The sequence below is a fragment of the Coregonus lavaretus genome, assembly GCF_964263955.1.
Source record: "Coregonus lavaretus genome assembly, chromosome: 33".
NCBI lineage: Eukaryota > Metazoa > Chordata > Actinopteri > Salmoniformes > Salmonidae > Coregonus > Coregonus lavaretus.
In genome coordinates this window covers 4,095,367-4,118,653 of record NC_140020.1, presented here as the reverse complement: position 1 = coordinate 4,118,653, position 23,287 = coordinate 4,095,367, and the positions used below count along the sequence as shown (strand labels likewise).

The window sequence follows — 23,287 nt, the reverse complement described above, 5'->3', positions numbered from 1 at the left end:
TTCGGGACTGTATCGACAGTGGACAAATGAAAAAAAATACCAGAAGATAGTTTGAGTGGATTATTCCTTTAATGAAATGTTGAAATAAGTATTTACAATTCTTGCTAAGTCATGAACTGTAATGATCAGCCTTTTACTATTACTTATTATTGGTAGGAAATAGAAGGTGACCACTGAACATGCTAATCCTGCTGTTGTCAAATATGCTACTGCCACTCCAGAGAACCACACAGACTTTGTCTCCTTCCACTAGGTCTAGTGTGATTCCATTGGCCCCGCCGTGGTAAATGCCGGATTTTGGGTTTGCAGTTTCATAGACGGCAGCCATTTTCACACCGTTCTTAAGCAATGCTGCATTCGCCTTCCCTGAATTCCCAACATTGCAAGTGAATGTGAAGTAGTAGGCCCCTCCCACAGGTGCAGTAAAGACACCTGCATCAGGTGAGAAAGCAAGGTGGACAAAAACAACTGTGTGATTATGACACAACAGAACATGGACATACTGCTAAAGAAAAAGTGTAATATAAATATTTTTTAATTAAGAGCGTTACAAAGACACCCCAGTAAAATACATAAAGGTGCAATCTGTAGCTTTCATCATTGCCAGTGCCAACTCAAGGTACTACAAACACTTTCAGCCAAGAACCGAAAGATTAATTAAACCGTTTGATTCGCTAAATCCCATCCCCATAGTTTACAAACAAGTGCAGGGCAGCGCTTGACACAAAATGAAAGTTACAGATTGCACCTTTAATATGATGTTGAGACTTATCTAGTGGGTAAATACCTGTATCTGGGTTATATGCTTCACCGATGTTTGTAGTGACCTTTTTGTACACCACGGTGGTGTCATTGTCGAAAGGTCCTAAGTGATAATGTTCATCGTTGACCGTAAGTGAAGTGGAGAAGGCCACTTTTGGTTTGCCTGTAGAAAGACGAATAATGTCCAGATTACTACACATCAAAGGTTTGAATCCAGATAGTATGACAGCCTGAACTTTTACACTTCTGTCCAATGATAGTGAAATAATTACAGAGCATGATGAACGCACACTTCCATTGATCATGCATCCGTGCAAACACACACAGTGTCCCTGCACGCCCGTAGGAACACTGACACACAAAGAAACTAAGGCTAGGGACAATTTCCAATCATGATAAGAAATGGCCAACATTACCGTTACACTCACTCTCCAGTTTCTCCACTCGGGCTACCAGTTCCCTCAGCAGCATGTCAACCTCGGACGCGAAAGCTGTTGAGGTGGGAACCAGGTTAGGCCAAGTTGTTGGTGAAATTGGCTCACTCTCCGTCCGAGTCTCAACCACACAACAGCACAGCAACATTACCACAGCCAAAACAGACTCCATCGCAGGGCTTTCAACGAACCGGGTGTGAGAGGTTTGCTGAGATGTCTGACTGCTCCTCATATGTTGAGTTAGATATATATGGATTGGTTTATTTAAAATGTAACCAGGGTTGCAAAATTCTGGTAACTAAAAAAAAATTCCCAGCTTTAGCAGAAATCCTGGTTGGAATATTCGTGGAATCAGGAGGGAATAAGCAGGAAATCCGGGACTTCTCCAACCGGGATTTCTGGACAACCTGGGATTTTTGGTGTAATTACCAGAATTTTGCAACCCTAGTATCAGCAAAGTTCACTCAACTCTGTGCATCAACAAATTACATCAAACCAACCCTACGCTTTTTACTGTAATAGAGCAGCAAAGACAAAAGTATATTTTGATTAAAGGAGCATTCCACAACATTTCCATGAAATGTATGTCTGTTTTATCTGCAGAAGTAAAGGAATAAAATAACTAAACATAATACCTGTATGGCCAACTGGCATAACCTTGAAACAACATATTGATGATAACAAGAAACACTTGTTTCTCTTTAACAAATGTTTAAAATAAATTTGAGACACGGGTAGGTTGGATCCTTATATTTGTTTTATTTTCCAGAACAGAACAAAAAGCATTTGTGAACAAAACTGTTTTCTGTGAGACCGCAGTATATATGGTACAAACAGTATCTGAGGCTCCTTGGTTCCAAATCAACTAAACATATGCTCTACAGAGTGCTCAGACTCACTGTAGTTAGTGCTGGATATCTTAGTGGGAGGATTCCTATGCATCTGTGACATCTGATAAACCAGTTATACTGTATTGGTGATTAAGAATAATTATAAAATCATACATTTGTAAAACCTTAAAAAATCCAGTGTGCGTAAACATTGGAGAAATGCACCTGCAGTATTTCCTGAAGGATGATGAGCATCAGCGTTTGATTATTGTACATACAGTCGTATGAAAGAGTTTGGGCACCCCTCCGAGGCTGCATAATCATTTACTCTGTCGTCACAGAAAATGATCACAGTGGCATGCCATTCATTTTCTAATAAAAGCTGAGTACTGGGGTATTGTTCAGACAAAGATGTTTAGTGTAGCAATATTAAGTTGTATGAAATTAAAATCAGATGTGAAAAATAGGCTATGCAAAAATTTGGGCACCCTTGTCATTCTGTTGATTTGAATACCTGTAACTACTTAGCACTGATTAATTGGAACACACAATTGGTTTGGTGAGCTCATTAAGCCTTGAACTTCATAGACAAGTGCATCCAATCACGAGAAAAGGTATTTAAGGTGGCCAATTGCAAGTTGTTGTTCTCTTTGACTCTCCTCTGAAGAGTGGCAACATGGGGGCCTCAAAACAACTCTCAAATGACCTGAAAACAAAGATTGTTCAACATTATGGTTTAGGGGAAGGCTACAAAAAGCTATCGCAGAGATGTAAGCTGTCAGTGTCCACTGTGAGGAACATAGTGAGGAAATGGAAGACCACAGGCACAGTTCTTGTTAAGGCCAGAAGTGGCAGGCCAAGTAAAATATTGGAGAGGCAAAGGCGAAGGATGGTGAGAACGGTCAAAAACAGCCCACAGACCACCTCCAAAGACCTACAACATCATCTTGCTGCAGATGGTGTCACTGTGCATCGTTCAACAATTCAGCGCACTTTGCACAAGGAGAAGCTGTACGGCAGAGTGATGCGGAAGAAGCCTTTTCTGCACACACGCCACAAACAGAGTCGCTTGAGGTATGCAAACGCACATTTGGACAAGCCAGCTTCATTTTGGAATAAGGTGCTGTGGACTGATGAAACAAAGATTGAGTTATTTGGTCATAACAAGGGGCGTTATGCATGGCGGCAAAAGAACACAGCGTTCCAAGAAAAACACTTGCTACCCACAGTAGAATTTGGTGGGGGTTCCATCATGCTGTGGGGCTGTGTGGCCAGTGCCGGAACTGGGAATCTTGTTAAAGTTGAGGGTCGCATGGATTCCACTCAATATCAGCAGATTCTTGGGAATAATGTTGAAGAATCAGTCACAAAGTTGAAGTTACGCCGGGGCTGGATATTTCAACAAGACAACGACCCAAAACACTGCTCAAAATCTACCCGGGCATTTATGCAGAGGAACAAGTACAATGTTCTGGAATGGCCATCCCAGTCCCCAGACCTGAATATCATTGAGAATCTGTGGGATGATTTGAAGCGGGCTGTCCATGCTCGACAACCATCAAACCTAACTGAAGTGGAGATGTTTTGTAAGGAGGAATGGTCCAAAATACCTTCATCCAGAATCCAGACACTCATTAGAGGCTATAGGAAGCGTCTAGAGGCTGTTATTTTAGCTCTACTAAATATTGATGTGATTTTTCTGTTGGGGTGCCCAAATTTATGCACCTGTCTAATTTCGTTTTGATGCATATTGCACATTTTCTGTTAATCCAATAAACCTCATTTCACTACTGAAATATTACTGTATCCATCAGTTATTTGATAGATCAAAATGAAATTGCTGATCCAAACACCCAATTATTTATAAATGGAAATCATGGAAATTGTCAGGGGTGCCCAAACTTTTTCATATGACTGTACATTCCTACAAAACTTTACAATCATTAAAGCAAATGGTATGCTCTCCTCACATTGGAAAAAGCAGGGCACCAGTGAATATGCTCCTGTATCCATTGTCATAGATGCTGTTGCCACCCCAGAGGATAATGTTCACTTGATCACCTTCATCTAACTGCAGTATTACACTATTTGACCCCATGCTGTCAACATTACCCCTTCCAACCATGGCAGCCATATTTTGGCCGTTCTTCAACAGGGCCGCATTCACTTTTCCTGAAGTCCCAGAATTGCAAGTGAACGTGAAGTAGTAGACCCCTCTCACCGGTGCAGCAAAGATACCTGCATTGCAGGGAGAGGAGATGCATGCAATAGATGCATTAATTTCAACATCATACTCGTGGTACACATTCATTTCGTTTGGTTCAATTTATTTAAAAAATAGTTGAATTGCATGTTCGATGTCCGAAGGTATACAAGTCACGGACACTCAAAGCACTATGTTGAGCTCAAATTAGAATTCAAAATAAATCAGAAACAGTAATTATGCTGTAAAATAGGCTACCTGTTCCAGAGTTGTAGGCTTGGCCAATGTTTGTGTTAACATTTTTGAATATCAGGGTGGTGTCAGTATTAAAGGGCCCTCTATTTTGAGCTGATGCAGGTGGGAAGAGTGATGCTGAGAACGCCACCTTAAGTCTCGCTGTGAAGAAACAGCATGTCAAATAATTCAAGAACACACACATACCACAACTGATTTAAATTAACTTCAGCTTTAGAAGTACCGGCCATTGGGGCATTTCACAATATTACAAAATGTAGCAAGAACACCATCATATCGTGCTCAGTCACTCACTCACCATCACTTGCCTTCTCCAGATGTTCCACTTTGGCGCTAAGTTCTCTCAGCACAGTGTAGATGTCCGATTGGGAGCCGGTTAGGCCTTGCGCCCCAGACAGACTGCAGAAGGCCAGCAACAGAACACAGACTGACTCCATCTCTTAATGTCACGAGAATTTCTATCTCAATGTTCAAACTGAACTATTTTATATCTCTGTCTGAGTCCTGAAGGTTGTAAAACTCCAGTTCAATGAATCAGACAGAGTCCCAACATACAATAATCAGTCTTTATTCAGAGAGAGCTCCGAAAATCATACAATGCACAATGTCTTTTATACCTCTACTACGCCCCTAAGTGAGCCAATAAGAAAGCTCCTAGTCAGCCTTAGCCACTATCATATTCTTCTTGCAAGCTCACGCAACAGCCTTTACTTTCCTCTGCAAGCTCACACAACAGCCTTTACTTTCCTCTGCAAGCTCACACAACAGCCTTTACTTTCCTCTGCAAGCTCACGCAACAGCCTTTACTTTCCTCTTGTAGCTATTTCACCCCTACTCAGACTTCCATTACTGGTTTTACAAGACACAAGTACTCTGTTTTTGGGCAAATATGCATCTTATACAAGCAAATATGATTAACTCTCTAAGCTCTCTTACTGTCCTCACCCTATGCAGATATTTGTAAGGATACAAGTAAGTGTTTTTGGCCTGTGTCCCCACCCCGAGCCATTGGAATCCTCACTGGTCATTACAAATATTAACCATATTACGAGAAGGAAGTTAACCACAGAAAAACTAAGTGCCCATCTTTAATCTTTTATTTTTATTGGCCAGTCTGAGATATGCTTTATCTTGGCCAGGTCGCAGTTGTAAATGAGAACTTGTTCTCAACTGACTTACCTGGTTAAATACAAATAAATAAATATGGCTTTTTCTTTGCAACTCTGCCTAGAAGGTCAGCATTCCGGAGTCGCCTCTTCACTGTTGACTTTGAGACTGGTGTTTTGCAGGTACTATTTAATGAAGCTGCCAGTTGAGGACCTGTGAGGCGTCTGTTTCTCAAACTAGACACTAATGTATTTGTCCTCTTGCTCAGTTGTGCACCGGGGCCTCCCACTCCTCTTTCTATTCTGGTTAGAGCCAGTTTGCCCTGTTCTGTGAAGAGTAGTACACAGCGTTGTACGAGATCTTCAGTTTCTTGGCAATTTCTCGCTTGGAATAGCCTTCATTTCTCAGAACAAGAATAGACTGACGAGTTTCAGAAGAAAGTTATTTGTTTCTGGACATTTTGATCCTCTAATCGAAACCCCAATTGCTGATGCTCCAGATACTCAACTAGTCTAGATCCTCAACTAGTCTCAAGAAGGACAGTTTTATTGCTTCTTTAAATCAGCACAACAGTTTTCAGCTGTGCTAACATAATTGCAAAAGGGGTTTCTAATGATCAATTAGCCTTTTAAAATGATAAACTTGGATTAGCAAACACAACGTGCCATTGGAACACAGGACTGATGGTTGCTGATAATGGGCCTCTGTACGCCTATGTAGATATTCCATAAAAGAATCTGCCGTTTCCAACTACAATAGCCATTTACAACATTAACAATGTCTACACTGTATTTCTGATCAATTTGATGTTATTTTAATGGAACAAAAAATTGTTTTCTTTCAAAAACAAGGACATTTCTAAGTGACCCCAAACTTTTGAACGGTAGTGTGTGTGTGTGTGTATATATACAGTGGGGAGAACAAGTATTTGATACACTGCCGATTTTGCAGGTTTTCCTACTTACAAAGCATGTAGAGGTCTGTAATTTTTATCATAGGTACACTTCAACTGTGAGAGACGGAATCTAAAACACAAATCCAGAAAATCACATTGTATGATTTAAGTAATTAATTTGCATTTCATTGCATGCCATAAGTATTTGATCACCTACCAACCAGTAAGAATTCCGGCTCTCACAGACCTGTTAGTTTTTCTTTAAGAAGCCCTCCTGTTCTCCACTCATTACCTGTATTAACTGCACCTGTTTGAACTCGTTACCTGTATAAAAGACACCTGTCCACACACTCAATCAAACAGACTCCAACCTCTCCACAATGGCCAAGACCAGAGAGCTGTGTAAGGACATCAGGGATAAAATTGTAGACCTGCACAAGGCTGGGATGGGCTACAGGACAATAGGCAAGCAGCTTGGTGAGAAGGCAACAACTCTTGGCGCAATTATTAGAAAATGGAAGAAGTTCAAGATGACGGTCATCACCCTCGGTCTGGGGCTCCATGCAAGATCTCACCTCGTGGGGCATCAATGATCATGAGGAAGGTGAGAGATCAGCCCAGAACTACACGGCAGGACCTGGTCAATGACCTGAAGAGAGCTGGGACAACAGTCTCAAAGAAAACCATTAGTAACACACTACGCCGTCATGGATTAAAATCCTGCAGCGCACGCAAGGTCCCCCTGCTCAAGCCAGCGCATGTCCAGGCCCGTCTGAAGTTTGCCAATGACCATCTGGATGATCCAGAGGAGGAATGGGAGAAGGTAATGTGGTCTGAGGAGACAAAAATAGAGCTTTTTGGTCTAAACTCCACTCGCCGTGTTTGGAGGAAGAAGAAGGATGAGTACAACCCCAAGAACACCATCCCAACCGTGAAGTATGGAGGTGGAAACATCATTCTTTGGGGATGCTTTTCTGCAAAGGGGACAGGACGACTGCACCGTATTGAGGGGAGGATGGATGGGGCCATGTATCGCGAGATCTTGGCCAACAACCTCCTTCCCTCAGTAAGAGCATTAAAGATCGACCCGAAACACACAGCCAGGGCAACTAAGGAGTGGCTCCGTAAGAAGCATATCAAGGTCCTGGAGTGGCCTAGCCAGTCTCCAGACCTGAACCCAATAGAAAATCGTTGGAGGGAGCTGAAAGTCTGTATTGCCCAGCGACAGCCCCGAAACCTGAAGGATCTGGAGAAGGTCTGTATGGAGGAGTGGGCCAAAATCCCTGCTGCAGTGTGTGCAAACCTGGTCAAGACCTACAGGAAACGTATGATCTCTGTAATTGCAAACAAAGGTTTCTGTACCAAATATTAAGTTCTGCTTTTCTGGTGTATCAAATAGTTATGTCATGCAATAAAATGCAAATTAATTACTTAAAAATCATACAATGTGATTTTCTGGATTTTTGTTTTAGATTCCGTCTCTCACAGTTGAAGTGTACCTATGATAAAAATTACTGACCTCTACATGCTTTGTAAGTAGGAAAACCTGCAAAATCGGCAGTGTATCAAATACTTGTTCTCCCCACTGTATGTATGTATGTATGTATGTATGTACAGTGAGGGAAAAAAGTATTTGATCCCCTGCTGATTTTGTTCGTCTGCCCACTGACAAAGAAATGATCAGTCTATAATTTTAATGGTAGGTTTATTTGAACAGTGAGAGACAGAATAACAACAACAAAAAACAGAAAAACGCATGTCAAAAATGTTATAAATTGATTTGCATTTTAATGAGGGGAATAAGTATTTGACCCACTCTCAATCAGAAAGATTTCTGGCTCCCTGTCACGATCGTTACATGATGAAGCGGACCAAGGCGCAGCGTGATATGCGTACATTCCTTTATTGCAGTACACAACACGAACCAAAACAACAAAACAAACGATACGTGAAGTCCTGGGTTGAACACAAACCTTCCAGAACAAGATCCCACAATAAACATGTGCCAACAGGCTGCCTAAGTATGGATCCCAATCAGAGACAACAAGCTACAGCTGCCTCTGATTGGGAACCACCCTGGCCAACATAGATATACACGAACTAGAACACAAACCTAGAAAACTAAACAATGAAACCTACACACCCTGGCTCAACATATAAGAGTCCCCAGAGCCAGGGTGTGACACTTCCAGGTGTCTTTTATACAGGTAACGAGCTGAGATTAGGAGCACACTCTTAAAGGGAGTGCTCCTAATCTCAGTTTGTTACCTGTATAAATGACACCTGTCCACAGAAGCATTCAATCAATCAGATTCCAAACTCTCCACCATGGCCAAGACCAAAGAGCTCTCCAAGGATGTCAGGGACAAGATTTTAGACCTAAACAAGGCTGGAATGGGCTACAAGACCATCGCCAAGCAGCTTGGTGAGAAGGTGACAACAGTTGGTGCGATTATTTGCAAATGGAAGAAACACAAAAGAACTGTCAATCTCCCTCAGCCTTGGGCTCCATGCAAGATCTCACCTCGTGGAGTTGCAATGATCATGAGAACGGTGAGGAATCAGCCCAGAACTACACGGGAGGATCTTGTCAATGATCAAGGCAGCTGGGACCATAGTCACCAAGAAAACAATTGGTAACACACTACGCCGTGAAGGACTGAAATCCTGCAGCGCCCACAAGGTCCCCCTTCTCAAGAAAGCACATATACATGCCCGTCTGAAGTTTGCCAATGAACATCTGAATAATTCAGAGGAGAACTGGATGAAAGTGTTGTGGTCAGATGAGACCAAAATCGAGCTCTTTGGCATCAACTCAACTCGCCGTGTTTGGAGGAGGAGGAATGCTGCCTATGACCCCAAGAACACCATCCCCACTGTCAAACATGGAGGTGGAAACATTATGCTTTGGGGGTGTTTTTCTGCTAAGGGGACAGGACAACTTCACCGCATCAAAGGGACGATGGACGGGGCCATGTACCGTCAAATCTTGGGTGAGAACCTCCTTCCCTCAGCCAGGGCATTTAAAATGGGTCATGGATGGGTATTCCAGCATGACAATGACCCAAAATATACGGCCAAGGCAACAAAGGAGTGGCTCAAGAAGAAGCACATTAAGGTCCTGGAGTGGCCTAGCCAGTCTCCAGACCTTAATCGCATAGAAAATCTGTGGAGGGAGCACAAGGTTCGAGTTGCCAAATGTCAGCCTCGAAACCTTAATGACTTGGAGAAGATCTGCAAAGAGTAGTGGAACAAAATCCCTCCTGAGATGTGTGCAAACCTGGTGGCCAACTACAAGAAACATCTGACCTCTGTGATTGCCAACAAGGGGTTTGCCACCAAGTACTAGGTCATGTTTTGCAGAGGGGTCAAATACTTATTCCCTCATTAAAATGCAAATCAATTTAATACATTTTTGACATGCGTTTTTCTGGATTTTTTTGTTGTTATTCTGTCTCTCACTGTTCAAATAAACCTACCATTAAAATTATAGACTGATCATGTCTTTGTCAGTGGGCAAACGTACAAAATCAGCAGGGGATCAAATACTTTTTTCCCCTCACTGTATGTATGTATGTATGTATGTATGTATGTATGTATGTATGTATGTATGTATGTATGTATGTATGTATGTATGTATATATACACACACACACGAGAAAAAAAACCGTATGGGGGATTGGAAGTGATGCAGACAATTACATTGATGGAAGTTACAATCTGCAATATTAAAGCTGATCTACCCCAAAAAAAATATACAAAAAAAAATAAAAAATAAGTGTTTGTCCCTTCAAGTAATAATTCATGGCTTTATCTGAGAGATTAGATAGGCTACTATAAACCAGATCAGATATAAAACATGCTCAGATAAGAGTTTCCTCATCCTGGCATGAGTCTTCCAAGGTTTAACATTGTTTACTCAAGTACTGACCAGTCAAAAGACACTAAATGAATATTGGCATGGCGCCCCGGTCTCTTTCAACTCATAGTATCTCCTTGGAGTGGACCCCAAGTGATGCAACTACCACTTCATATTTCATTTAGCCAGGATGGTCCACTCAGTAACACTTGCCACTGTTGTTCCTCAGGGAGTTCCTTCTCCCATTTAACCCTCAACCATTAGCAATACCATGTTTATAGACATGCTGTTAGCATAGATTCTAACAGCATACAGTGCATATCAACTAGGAGAGAAGCCTCAAGAAGCAACCAGGACAACCTCATGAGTCCCTAAGGGCATCGTGTCCCACTAGCAATGGTTTCGTCTGCACAGCGTCCCCCATAGCAAGGAAAGTGAAAAGATGCCAATATATACATCTATTTATTCAGAGTAGGTCGACTGAGGCAAGGAGGATCAGGACACCTAGGCCTTTGCAATCACTTTTTATCACTGCGCCATAACAGCAGAAAGGGCTCTTCAATATTTTATCATTGGGTGGTTTTTACGTAAGCCTGATAATATTGAGAGTGGACAGCGTTCGCTGCAGAGGCGTTCCTCCTCTTCAGGGCCCTAATCTCTGCAGGTGTCGAGGTGGAAACTAATGACTTATAGGCATTAAATAAGACACACACAACCTGCTTCCAAACACATACACCCATCCACCAGCCCTCGAGACATTGGCTGGTGGATGGGTGTTTGTGTTTGGAAGCAGGTTGTGTGTGTCTGTGTGGTGGGTGTCATCTGTGTGTGGGGCTTTGTGTGTATTGCGTTCGCGGGCAGCATTGGGATTTTAATGCCTATAAGTCATTAGTTTCCACCTCGACACCTGCAGAGATTAGGACACTAAAGGATTAAAAAGGATGGCGTGTGGCTATAGGGACCATACTTTCAATCAGTGTACTGCATACCATTAAAAACACACCCATGTGAGACTGGGACAACACAGAGCCTGGTTCAGTGATTGATGCAGATTTCTACAGACGTGAACAATTTACACTCACGCTTGTGTCATCCTGATTAACCCGGAGAAGCCAGCTAGTTGTTTGCTGTAATTGTGTTAAGATGTTTGGGCTTATTCTAAGCCTGGGGGGTAAACAATAGCCAAAACAATTCAATGAAGCCCCAAGGTCAACGTTGGCCAACACAATTCAATGAAGCCCCAAGGTCAACGTTGGCCAAAACAATTCTGAGGCAGGCTTATTCTATTTACAACAGTCAGTCACTTCATGTTGTTAAGTGACTTTGCACCTCATGAAAGATACCACAAAATAGTTATTAAAAGCCAGAAAAATGACCTGTCATAAAACAAAATGGAATTATGATTGAATAGAGACATTTGACCTTGAGATAACCTAACATACCAACACTTTAGTCAGTCATTTTGTAGTCTCCTTTAAACACAAGGATTTGTCATCTCTACTACTCCCAAATATGGCAAGGCATTCTGATCCCATAGTAAAAATACTCTCCCTTCCTCAATCCTCCCCCCCGCTAACCATCCACACTGTATTGTCTGACAACAAGCTCTTCTGGGAATTAATTTGCTTCCTCCCACCATTTAACTGCACGTCATAAATCGGTTGGTAGAATAACTCTACTCCGGATGCATGCAGTGACTTGGGAAAGTTGTGAATAGCCTATGCAGGCTATTCTAAACTGCAGTATGCAGGTACAGTTGAAGTCGGGAGTTTACATACACTTTAGCCAAATACATTTAAACTCAGTTTTTCCACAATTCCTGACATTTAATCCTAGTAAATATTCCCTGTCTTAGGTCAGTTAGGATCACCACTTTATTTTAAGAATGTGAAATGTCAGAATAATAGTAGAGAGAATGATTTCAGCTTTTATTTCTTTCATCACATTCCCAGTGGGTCAGAAGTTTACATACACTCAATTAGTATTTGGTAGCATTGCCTTTTAAAAAATTTAACTTGGGTCAAACATTTTTTGGGTAGCCTTCCATAAGCTTCCTACAATAAATTGGGTGAATTTTGGCCCATTCCTCCTGACAGAGCTGGTGTAACTGAGTCAGGTTTGTAGGCCTCCTTGCTTGCACACGCTTTTTCAGTTCTGCCCACAAATGTTCTATAGGATTGAGGTCAGGGCTTTGTGATGGCCACTCCAATACCTTGACTTTGTTGTCCTTAAGCCATTTTGCCACAACTTCGGAAGTATGCTTGGGCTCATTTGCGACCAAGCTTTAACTTCCTGACTCATGTCTTCAGATGTTGCTTCAATATATCCACATAATTTTCCTTCCTCATGATGCCATCTATTTTGTGAAGTGCACCAGTCCCTCCTGCAGCAAAGCACCCCCACAGCATGATGCTGCCACCCCCGTCCTTCACGGTTGGGATGGTGTTCTTCGGCTTGCAAGCTGCCCCCTTTTTCCACAAAAAACATAACGATGGTCATTATGGCCAAACAGTTCTATTTTTGTTTCATCAGACCAGAGGACATTTCTCCAAAAAGTATGATCTTTGTCCCCATGTGCAGTTGCAAACCATAGTCTGGCTTATTGATGGCGGTTTTGGAGCAGTGGTGTTTTCCTTGCTGAGAGGCCTTTCAGGTTATGTCGATATAGGACTCAATTTACTGTTTACTCCAGCATCTTCACAAGGTCCTTTGCTGTTGTTCTTGGATTGATTTGCACTTTTCGCACCAAAGTACGTTCATCTCTAGGAGACAGAACTCGTCTCCTTCCTGAGAGGTATGACGGCTGCGTGGTCCCATGGTGTTTATACTTGCATACTATTGTTTGTACAGATGAATGTGGCACCTTCAGGCGTTTGGAGATTGCTCCCAAGGATGAATCAGACTTGTGGAGGTCTACCTTCTTTTTTTTTCCTGAGGTCTTGGCTGATTTCTTTTCATTTTCCCATGATGTCAAGCACTGAGTTTGAAGGTAGGCCTTGAAATACATCCACAGGTACACCTTCAATTGACTCATATGATGTCAATTAGCCTATCAGAAGCTTCTAAAGCCATGACATCATTTTCTGGAATTTTCCAAGCTGTTTAAAGGCACAGTCAACTTAGTGTATTTAAACTTCTGACCCACTAGAATTGTGATACAGTGAATTATAAGTGAAATAATCTGTCTGTAAACAATTTTTGGAAAAATTACTTGTGTCATGTACAAAGTAGATGTCCTAACCGACTTGCCAAAACTACAGTTTGTTAACAAGAAATTTGTGGAGTGGTTGAAAAACTAGTTTTAATGACTCCAACCTAAGTGTATGTAAACTTCCGACTTCAACTGTAGGTACTAGTCCCAATGGAGTGTGCACTTATTAGGTTGCAATATACTGTATATCCATGTCTGAAATGTCTTGGTGCAGAGCTGGCAGAGACGGTCGGCCAAGAGGACAAACTGACAATGCAAAAAATCCCCCACTCGCTACGAGGGTCAAAGTAGTTTGGTCTTCAAATAATATAAAATGGAGAAACCTTAACCAGAGATGGCATATCTAAAAATAAGCTTGTCATTACAGTATCCGACAACTGTCTACAGTACCTACCCACCCAGATCCATTAATGGGATAGTTCCCCCAAATAACTTGGTTTCCTTACCCTGTAAGCAGTCTATCGACAAGGTAAAACAGCAATCCATGCTTTGGTTTCGTTTCCTCTGGGATGTGCAAAAAATGCTAATATAGATACCATGACTTGGGATTTGTGTCACAAACGCCAAAACGTTACCATTTGGAAACCGTGAAAGGGAAACAAAACCAAAGCATGGCTGGCTGTCATACTTTAAAATTGCTTCCTCTATACCAATGAAAATTTCCCCTAAGAAGTTTCAATCAAAAATGAGTCATTGGCATAGATAGTACATAACATCTGACAGTCGGTAAGCTTCAGTCGTTTTCCCAATGTTTGAGGGATGTTGAGGCAATGTTCTCCAGGGGAGTATTCTTTACATAAACCGTTTAAGAAACAAAACGGAGCAAAAAAAAAGTGTATTGGACAAATTCAGATAGTTTCCTCCCTGTATCAAATTGCACATAAGCTACGCAGATTTCCTCCAAACAAAAAACCCATAAAAAAATAAAAATAAAAAACGAGGAAAGTCGTCAGGGAACACTTCCTTACACATTAACAGAACCGTATCAGTGTACAAACTAAGTTACGGCTTGGATATAAAACCCAGAGCAAAGAAAACGTTTAATCAAGAACCATGGTGTTCCATCTCCCCTGGGCATCATGCTAGAAAAAGAGAAACAAGAGAAGGGTTCCATTGAGTGTTCTTTATTCTCCCTCTAAGTATCTCTGTCAGAAAGCCAACTTGCAAGTGTGAGGAAAGGGACAAAAACAAAGCTTGTGGTTGCTCGTTTTACAGATTGTTTATAAAGTACAGAAAAATTGAACATTCACAGTGCAAATATCAAAATATAAAGTGCAATACGCCAGTTAACATGCAAAAATACAAAAACAGTGGTTGACTTAGAACAAGCCTCTTTTACAGAAAATAAGAATTATGTCATTGTCCAGCTACCGGGCCTTCCTACGCTGCTCCCTGCTGCTCTGGAGGTGTACTGCCAGGTCATCCTGGTTGAGCAGTTCCACCTGCTCCCTGCTGCTCTGGAGGAGTACTGCCAGGTCATCCTGGTTGAGCAGTTCCACCTGCTCCCTGCTGCTCTGGAGGAGTACTGCCAGGTCATCCTGGTTGAGCAGTTCCACCTGCTCCCTGCTGCTCTGGCGGTGTACTGCCAGGTCGTCCTGGTGTTGGTCGAGCAGTTCCACCATCGAGCGGTTGCGTCTCTTCTTCCAGCGTAGGTACTCTCGCCTCTCCACGTCCGACGTGGAGCCACTGTAGTCTGTGCAGTAGCCTCCTGCATCCTGGGAGATAAAGAGAGATTACTTAGAATAGGAGCCACTTGAGGAACTCTGATGTTATGGCGCCATTTTGCTTCCACTGGTCCTGTGGCCCTTGTTAAGGTCAACGGCATCATGAATTTTACCAAGTACCAGTTTAGCCAGAAAACTGGTTGCCTCTGCCAGGAAGCTGACACTTGGCCGCAAGCCTATACAACTAACACCAGCTGTGGACTGATAGCTTGTGTGCAGTTCTGAGCCCATGCCTCCCCTAGGCTCCTTCTCCCCACCAGAGAATTTGGGTGGGAAAAAAATAATAAAAGCAGCTGGACTGATCGCCTAGGGCTTGTGTAAGCAAAAGAGGATGATGTAATGTTCCAGCAAATTTCAAGCATTTTGTTTTTACTGTTTGAGACAGGGTTTTACAGAGTAGTTTTTCACTAATTTACAGTGCATTTGGAAAGTAATCAGAACCCTCGACTTTTTCCACATTTTCTTACGTTACTGCTTTATTCTAAAATGTATTAAAATTGTCCCCCCCCCCCTCCCCTCCCTCAAACCTAAACACAATACCCCATAATGACAAACTAAAAACTGGTTTTTAGAAATGTTGGCCAATTTATTAAACATGAAAGTACATAAGTATTCAGACCCTTTATTCAGTACTTTGTTGGAGCACCTTTGGCAGCAATTACAGCCTAGAGTATTATTGGGTATGACAACACAAGCTTGGCACACCTGTATTTGGGGAGTTTCTCCCATTCTTTTATGCAGATCCTCTCAAGCTCTGTCAGGTTGGATGGGAGTGTCGCTGCACAGCTATTTTCAGGTCTCTCCAGAGATGATCGATCCGGTTCAAGTCCGGGCTCTGGCTGGGCCACTCAAGGACATTCAGAGACTTGTCCCGAAGACACTCCTGCGTTGTCTTGGCTGTGTGATTAGGGTTGTTGTCCTGTTGGAAGGTGAACCTTCGCCCCCAGTCGGAGGTCCTGAGCGCTCTTCATCAAGGATCTCTGTACTTTACTCCGTTCATCTCTTCCCTCGATCCTGACTAGTTTCCCAGTCCCTGCCGCTGAAAAACATCTCCACAGCATGATGCTGCCACCACCATGCTTCACTGTAGGGATGTTGGCAGGTTTCCTCCAGATGTGACGCTTGGCATTCAGACCAAAATAGTTCAATCTTGGTTTCATCAGACCGGAGAACCTTGTTTCTCATGGTCGGAGTACTTTCGGTGCCTTTTGGCAAACTCCAAGCGGGCTGCCAGGTGCCTTTTACTGAGGAGTGGCTTCCGTCTGGCCACTCTATCATAAAGGCCTGATTGATGGAGTGCTGCAGACATGGCTGTCCTTCTGGAAGGTTCTCCCATCTCCACAGAGGAACTCTGGAGCGCTGTCAGAGTGACCATCGGGTTCTTGGTCACCTCCCTGACCAAGGCCCTTCTCCTCCGATTGCTCAGTTTGGCCGGCCGGCCAACTCTAGGAAGAGTCTTGGTGGTTCCAAACTTTTTCCATTTAAGAATGATGGAGGCCACGGTGTTCTTGGGGACCTTCAATGCTGAATATATTTTTTGGTACCCTTCCCCAGATCTGTGCCTCGACACAATCCTCTCTGAGCTCTACGGGCAATTCCTTCGACCTCAGGGCTTGGTTTTTGCTCTGACATGCACTGTCAATTGTGGGACCTTATATAGACAGGTGTGTGCCTTTCCAAATCATGTCCAATCAATTGAATTTACCACAGGTGGACTCCAATCAAGTTGTAGAAACATCTCAAGGATGATCAATGGAAACCGGATGCACCTGAGCTCAATTTCGAGTCTCATAGCAGAGGGTCTGAATACTGAATGTAAATAAGTATCTGTTTTTCATTTTTAATAAAATTAGCAAAAATGTTTAAAACATGTTTTTGCTTTGTCATTATGGGGTATTGTGTGTAGATTGATGAGGAGTTTTATTGAATCCATATTAGAATAAGGCTGTAACGTAACACAATGTGGAAAATGGGAAGGGGTCTGAATACTGCATGCTCTGGCCACAACTACAAGTAAAGGACAAGGCAAAAGCTATTTGGGTAAGAGCAAACAGAACAAACTTTTAAAAATGAGAATTTCACTGGACAGTTTAACTACTGGTGTGACTATGGCGTGTTTGAGCTGAGGGGGGGGGGGGGGGGGACACATCGAGTGGTGAGGGACTGGTTGATTTCTGTGAAGGCACCAGAGCAGGTAAGCAGATCTTGACAAAGGAAGTGGGGATCAAGTGAGCAAGTGGTGGGCCTCATTATCCTAACCAGCTTGTTACATCAGCTGCAGTAACTGTGGAGGAGAACCTTGACTCAGGGATTGGAGGAACTGGGTAGATCATTTACAGGGGCTGAGAGGACAGGATGGGGATGTTTTACATTTTAATTTGGAAGAAGCACATGTATTGATTGCATTGTTCTGAGGAGGTTGGAGAAGCTTTCTCACAGTAGAGAACAGCACCCCGGAGTTACCGCTGCCGTTGCTGATCAGTTGGTAGTAGCATGTCCGAGCTGCATTTATGGCCCGTTTGTAGACTTGCTGATGCTGCGCACATGTACAGCTCCATACAACACCTTCCTAATATTGAGTTGTACCCATTTTGCCCTCAGAGCAGTCTCAATTCGAGGCATGGACTCTACAAGGTGTCAAAAGCGTTCCACAGGGATGCTGGCCCATGTTGACTCCAGTGCTTCCCACAGTTGTGTCAAGTTGGCTGGATGTCCATTCTTGATACACACAGGAAACTGTTGAGCGTGAAAAAGCCTTGAGACATGGATTGTGTATGTGTGCCATTCAGAGGGTGAATGGGCAAGACAAAATATTTAAGTGCCTTTGAACAGGGTATGTAAGTATGTGCTAGGCGCACCGGTGTGTCAAGAACTGCAATGCTGCTGGATTCTTCCACACTCAGTTTCCCGTGTATCAAGAATGGTCCACCACCCAAAAGGACATCCAGCCAACTTCACAACTGTGGGAAGTAATGGAGTCAACAGGTGACAGCATCCCTGTGGAACGCTTTCGACTCATTGTAGAGTCCATACCACAATGAATCAAGGCTGATCTGATGGCAAAAGGAGGGTGCAACGCAATATTAGGAAGGTGTTCCTAATGTTTTGTAACACTTGGGTATATTTCCATACTGACGTTGGAATAATACTGTGAAAATGATAATGCCCTTTTAGTGTAAGAGTGGTTTGATAAGACCGCCTGAAATGTCTGCCCGTTTTGGTGGGATGGAGTTTTAGCCTGTCTAGTGACGTCACCAAGCAGTAAATTATACTGAACAAAAAATATAAAACTCAACATGTAAATTGTTGGTTCCATAATTCATGAGCTGAAGGTAAAGATGCCAGAAATGTTCCATACGCACAAATTTGTTTAAATTTCTCCTTTGCCAAGATAATCCATCCACCTGACAGGTGTGGCATATCAAGAAGCTGATTAAACTGCATGATCATTACACAGGTGCACCTTGTGCTGGGACAATAAATATGCAGTTGTGTCAACACAATGTTACAGATGTCTCAAGGTGAGGGAGCGTGCAATTGGCATGCTGACTGCAGGAATGTCTACAAGAGCTGGTGCCAGAGAATGTAATGTTAATTTCTCTACCAATGTCATTTTACAGAATTTGGCAGTACGTCCAACCGGCCTCACAACCACACCAGCCCAGGATCTCCACATCCGGCTTCTGCGGGATCGTCTGCGACCAGACCATCCGGACAGCTGAAGAAACTGTGGGTTTGCAACCCCAAAGATTTTCTGCACAAACTGTCAGAAACCGTCTCAGGGAAGCTCATCTGTGTGCTTGTCGTCCTTACCAGGGTCTTGACCTGACTGCAGTTCGGCGTCGTAACCGACTTCAGTGGGCAAATGCTCACCTATGGCCACTGGCAGGCTGGAGAAGTGTGCTCTTCACGGATTAGTCCCGGTTTCAACTGTACCGGACAGATGGCAGCGTTGTGAAAAGAGTGCCCCATAGTGGCGGAGGGGTTATGGTATGGGCAGGCATAAGTTACGGACAACAAACACAATTGCATTTTAGCGATGGCAATTTGAATGCACAGAGATACCGTTACAAGATCCTGAGGCCCATTGTCGTGCCATTCATCCGCCGCCATCACCTCATATTTCAGCATGATAATGCACGGCCCCATTTCGCAAGGATCTGTACACAATTCCGGGAAGCTGAAAAGGTCCCAGTTGTCCATGGCCTGCATTCTCATGTCACCACCCATTGAGTATGTTTGGGATGCTCTGGATCGACATGTACGACACCGTGTTCCAGTTCCCGCCAATATCCAGCTTCCCACAGCCATTAAAAAGTGGGACATTCCACAGGCCACAATCAACTGCCTGATCACCTCTATACGAAGGAGATGTGTCGCGCCGCATGAGGCAAATGGTGGTCACACCAGATACTGACTGGTTCTGATCCACGCCTATACCTTTAAAAAATGTATATCTGTGACTAACAGATGCATATCTGTATTCCCAGTCATGTGAAATCCATAGATTAGGGCCTAACGAATTTATTTAAATTGACTGATTTTCTTATATGAACTGTAACTCCTTAAAATCTTTGAAATTGTCGCGTTTATATTTGTGTTCAGTGTAGTTAAGACCAATAAAGCGAGTTCCAAACCTCTGCCTATAACTGCTAGTTTCCCCCTCCCCACTCAGACCACTCCCAGACAGTCCTAGCAAAATTATTGCTTGAGAAATTGCTCTTTGCCAAGAAGCTGTGTTTCTTTTTGACAATTTTAATTGAAATATCACAGTAAGGTACTTAATTACCCAGAAATGATTTGATGTTGACATAAAAACAGCTGCATTGGACCTTTAAATCATTTACTGGGGTAATTTTGGAATTTCCCTGTGCCTTAAAAAGTTCGACCTTGGTATCAGTAGGAGCCTAGACCCAACAGGCTAGTTTGGGTAATGTGAGGAAGTGGCTCCTCCCCTCATTCCGGTTTTTATCATATTTACTCAAAATATTTACTTATTGAAGTGCAAGTTGTGCAATTTGGGTAACTTCAGTGTTTCACTTAGGGAGAAACATTCTCTCGAAAAACCAACACATCTCTATGTAAATGTAAGGTTTTTCAGGTGTTTCATTTACAAATCAATGCTTCCTTCTTGTTAAGACCATTAGTTATCTGAAGGCTCAGTTTACTGTGATCTACACGATGTGTGTTCTTTACGTACTCCCGCTCCTTGCTCTGTTGACTGTGGGAAACTGTTGTGTAGGGATACCCCCCTCACCGGCAGACCAACATACGGTAAGTACATCACCTATGGAGTGGGCCTAAGCCACGCTGGGGTATGTAAAACAAAAAAAGGCATTTGACGTCAACTTTTGTGCTGATAGGCAGAGTATGCCCTCGGGCACAATGCTCCACAGAAAAATAGTGCTCTAAAAACAGAAAACTATTAAAGGAAATGACAGACCAACACATTCTCCCACAGATCTTTGGGAAGTGGCTCTTCATTGAGGGTTTTGCAGACCATGAGATGTTCAATGCGGTACTGAGAAAGACCAACAGCTCCTGGATTGAAATCTTTCCGACATCACACAAAGAGAGTATTTTTCAAAAGAGGGAAACATGATGTAAGTAATAGTGATAAGTAAACCTCTACAGCCTTGTCTCTAATGACTTGTGCCATGCATCATTAGACTCAATGGCTATGTGAAGAGACATTCTACAGCTCTAAGAAAAGTATTTAACGATCATCTCCTTTCCTCTGCCAGTGATGGAAAATGCTTCCACTCCTCTGACATGACCTTTTCCGAAATACCTTTTCCAAACACCATCCACCTCACACGTAAGTCAAAACATTGTTGACTGGCTGGCCTGCTTCAATTCAACATCCTATGTCAGATTATCAAATAGAAATTAGTGTTGTGTGTCATTACGTAGACAGTAATGTGACTTCCATGGCAAACTTGCCCCGACTGTCTCGTCATGGACTTCAATAGCACCATGGCTGAAGCGCATATTCGATCTCTCGATATCTTTGGTATGTGTGTTTGTGCTTTTGAGAACCCTACAATGGCCAGCTAATACCCAAACATTTACCCAAAAGCTTTTGGAAACCTTGAAGTCAATCAAGTCATGTAACCAACAAGTACGTTTTTCTTTCTTTCTTTGACCAGGACACTGCCGGAGTCAGAGCTGAAGAATTTCCGTGAAAGCAGCAGAATGCCTTGAGTATCCTCAGCCTGCGCAGTATTCCTAGGACGGAGTCACAGGTCATTATTTACCCTGACCTACTCATTTTTTTTTTTAAAGGGACACTAGGCAACATTTAGTATTGATTTAGAATGTCATTTATCAGTCTAGTATAGATCGCTATTGGCCGTTTACTAAAACCCTGTCCAAGTTCTCACTAACGTCTCACCTCTTCTCTATGCAGAGTTCTGCGCTGAGGAAAAGGAGAGCTCACACATTGCAGAGTCTCATGATGAAAATGATGGTTCTTAGTGATATGGCTAATGATGATGGAATGGTTGCATTATTAAAATCATTTGTACTCTAATACGATGTTTGTGTTTCCAGATTATTATTATTTTTTTTAAATTAAGTGCGTCCTCATCCATAAATGCACACGCAGGCAAACAGCCAGACAGTTATGGCCAAAAAAAAATAGGGTTGCAAATGACCACTGTCCCAGTTTGGCCTTGGGGAATTCACCTCCTAGCGAGCTTTTAATTAAATTAATTAGTAAAATGTAAAGCAATGCTAGGTGATATAAAAAATAAAAGGTTTACTAACCTCGATTTGGAAGGACTTTACTTCAAATGAGTTGGAAGCGAAATAATTATTCCCGGACCAGGCCCAAATTCACTGCACAATAGAGGCCTCACGCGGGCTACCTGAGAAGACTACGGCGAGTGGATAAACTGCCTCTACAGGCCAACGTGCAATCACTGGAGAATAAACTGGAAGAGCTTTTATCCAATGTTGCAAGTCTGCACTAGCTTCTGGCCGGACCAAGTTAACAATTGATAATGTTTCAAGTTCAGTTATTTTTTCTGATCTGGCACTATTCATCTCTGGCTCCCGCTTTAGTAATTTGTGAGTCTTCATTTAAAATCAGTGCTTAAAGCATCAGACAAGCACAGTAGCCTACATATAGTTGATTTTATTCAAACACACACAGGGTATGTCGATATGTGAAGAAAAAAAAAAGTTACACCAATCGATTGGTCGAAAGAACAGAAGACTCTCGGTCAACCAAGATTATTATTATTAAAATCAGGGACAGCCCTAATGTACATATTTACCTCATACTCCTGCACATCGACTCGGTACTGGTACCCTATAGCCAAGTTAGTGTATTTATTTATTTATTTATTATTTCTCTGCATTGTTGGGAAGGGCCTGTAAGTAAGCAATTCACTGTTAGTCTACACCTGGTTGTTAACCAAGCATGTGAAAAATAACAAGGACAAATATATCCTCTGATGCCAACCATAAAAATCACACACAGCCTGGGTCATGTTCATTGGGCATCAACTGGAAGAAAACTGACTGAAACTGGGAGGGACTACCAGAGCTTGCCCAATAAGGAAAGCATATTTTAGTTTTTTGTTGTAAAGCATTTTTAAAATGTTCTGTTGCTAGCCTTAATGAACACAAACCTAGTCACGGACGATTAACTGGGATCGTAAGCACTGTGGTCTTGGACAGGGGTATTCAAACCTCTTCTTGGGGACCCCCAGCCGTTCCACAGCTAGCACACCTGATTCAACTTGACAACTAATCAAGCCCTTGAATAGGACAATCAAGTGAGCTAGTTAAGGGCTACAACAAAATTGTGACATGTCTCGGGGTCCCAGAGGAGAGGTTTAAAAACCACTGGTCTAGGGCTCAGTGCCTGGGAAAGAGTAGCTATTTCCCCCTCTTATCCCTAAGGATAGAGGGATGTGATGCAGGCAGGGAACACAGCTGGTGTTCAGATAGAAACATAACGTAGAGCAGACAAGCCTTTGACATGTAGACAGAGGAATC

The 23,287-nt window shown here is 42.7% G+C and overlaps 1 protein-coding gene and 2 long non-coding RNA genes across 4 annotated transcripts; 1 reads left to right on the top strand and 2 right to left on the bottom strand.

The window, feature by feature from the left end:
• Positions 1 to 47: 47 nt before the first annotated feature.
• LOC311108724 (complement C1q-like protein 2) lies at positions 48 to 1,480 on the bottom strand. 2 transcript variants are annotated; one of them, XM_084151453.1, is made up of 3 exons: positions 1,191 to 1,480; positions 788 to 925; positions 48 to 432 (listed from the first exon to the last, which is right to left on the bottom strand). In XM_084151453.1, exons 1-3 carry the CDS (start codon positions 1,426 to 1,428, stop codon positions 140 to 142), a joined length of 669 nt encoding a protein of 222 aa, XP_084007579.1. In that variant the 5' UTR covers positions 1,429 to 1,480; the 3' UTR covers positions 48 to 139. The 2 variants fall into 2 exon arrangements, with proteins under 2 accessions (XP_084007579.1, XP_084007580.1); XM_084151454.1 differs by having other exon boundaries at positions 1,179 to 1,443.
• A 2,225-nt stretch (positions 1,481 to 3,705) lies between these two features.
• LOC311108247 lies at positions 3,706 to 5,028 on the bottom strand. The gene is made up of 3 exons (XR_014610496.1): positions 4,783 to 5,028; positions 4,488 to 4,625; positions 3,706 to 4,264 (listed from the first exon to the last, which is right to left on the bottom strand). It is a non-coding gene; the product is annotated as an uncharacterized lncRNA (long non-coding RNA).
• Positions 5,029 to 20,333: 15,305 nt separating this feature from the next.
• On the top strand, positions 20,334 to 21,810 carry LOC311108317. Its single transcript, XR_014610505.1, has 5 exons — positions 20,334 to 20,554; positions 20,742 to 20,883; positions 21,025 to 21,098; positions 21,430 to 21,525; positions 21,690 to 21,810. It is a non-coding gene; the product is annotated as an uncharacterized lncRNA (long non-coding RNA).
• Positions 21,811 to 23,287: the final 1,477 nt, after the last annotated feature.

Bases quoted from the DNA above. Each gene is read 5' to 3' on its own strand.
- LOC311108724 (XM_084151454.1), bottom strand. From the start codon at position 1,428: ATGAGGAGCAGTCAGACATCTCAGCAAACCTCTCACACCCGGTTCGTT. The intron at 926-1,178 runs GTAATGTTGGCC...GTCTTTCTACAG, and splicing joins ACTGGAGAGTGAGTGTAACG to GCAAACCAAAAGTGGCCTTC. The intron at 433-787 runs GTATTTACCCAC...CACCTGATGCAG, and splicing joins AGCATATAACCCAGATACAG to GTGTCTTTACTGCACCTGTG.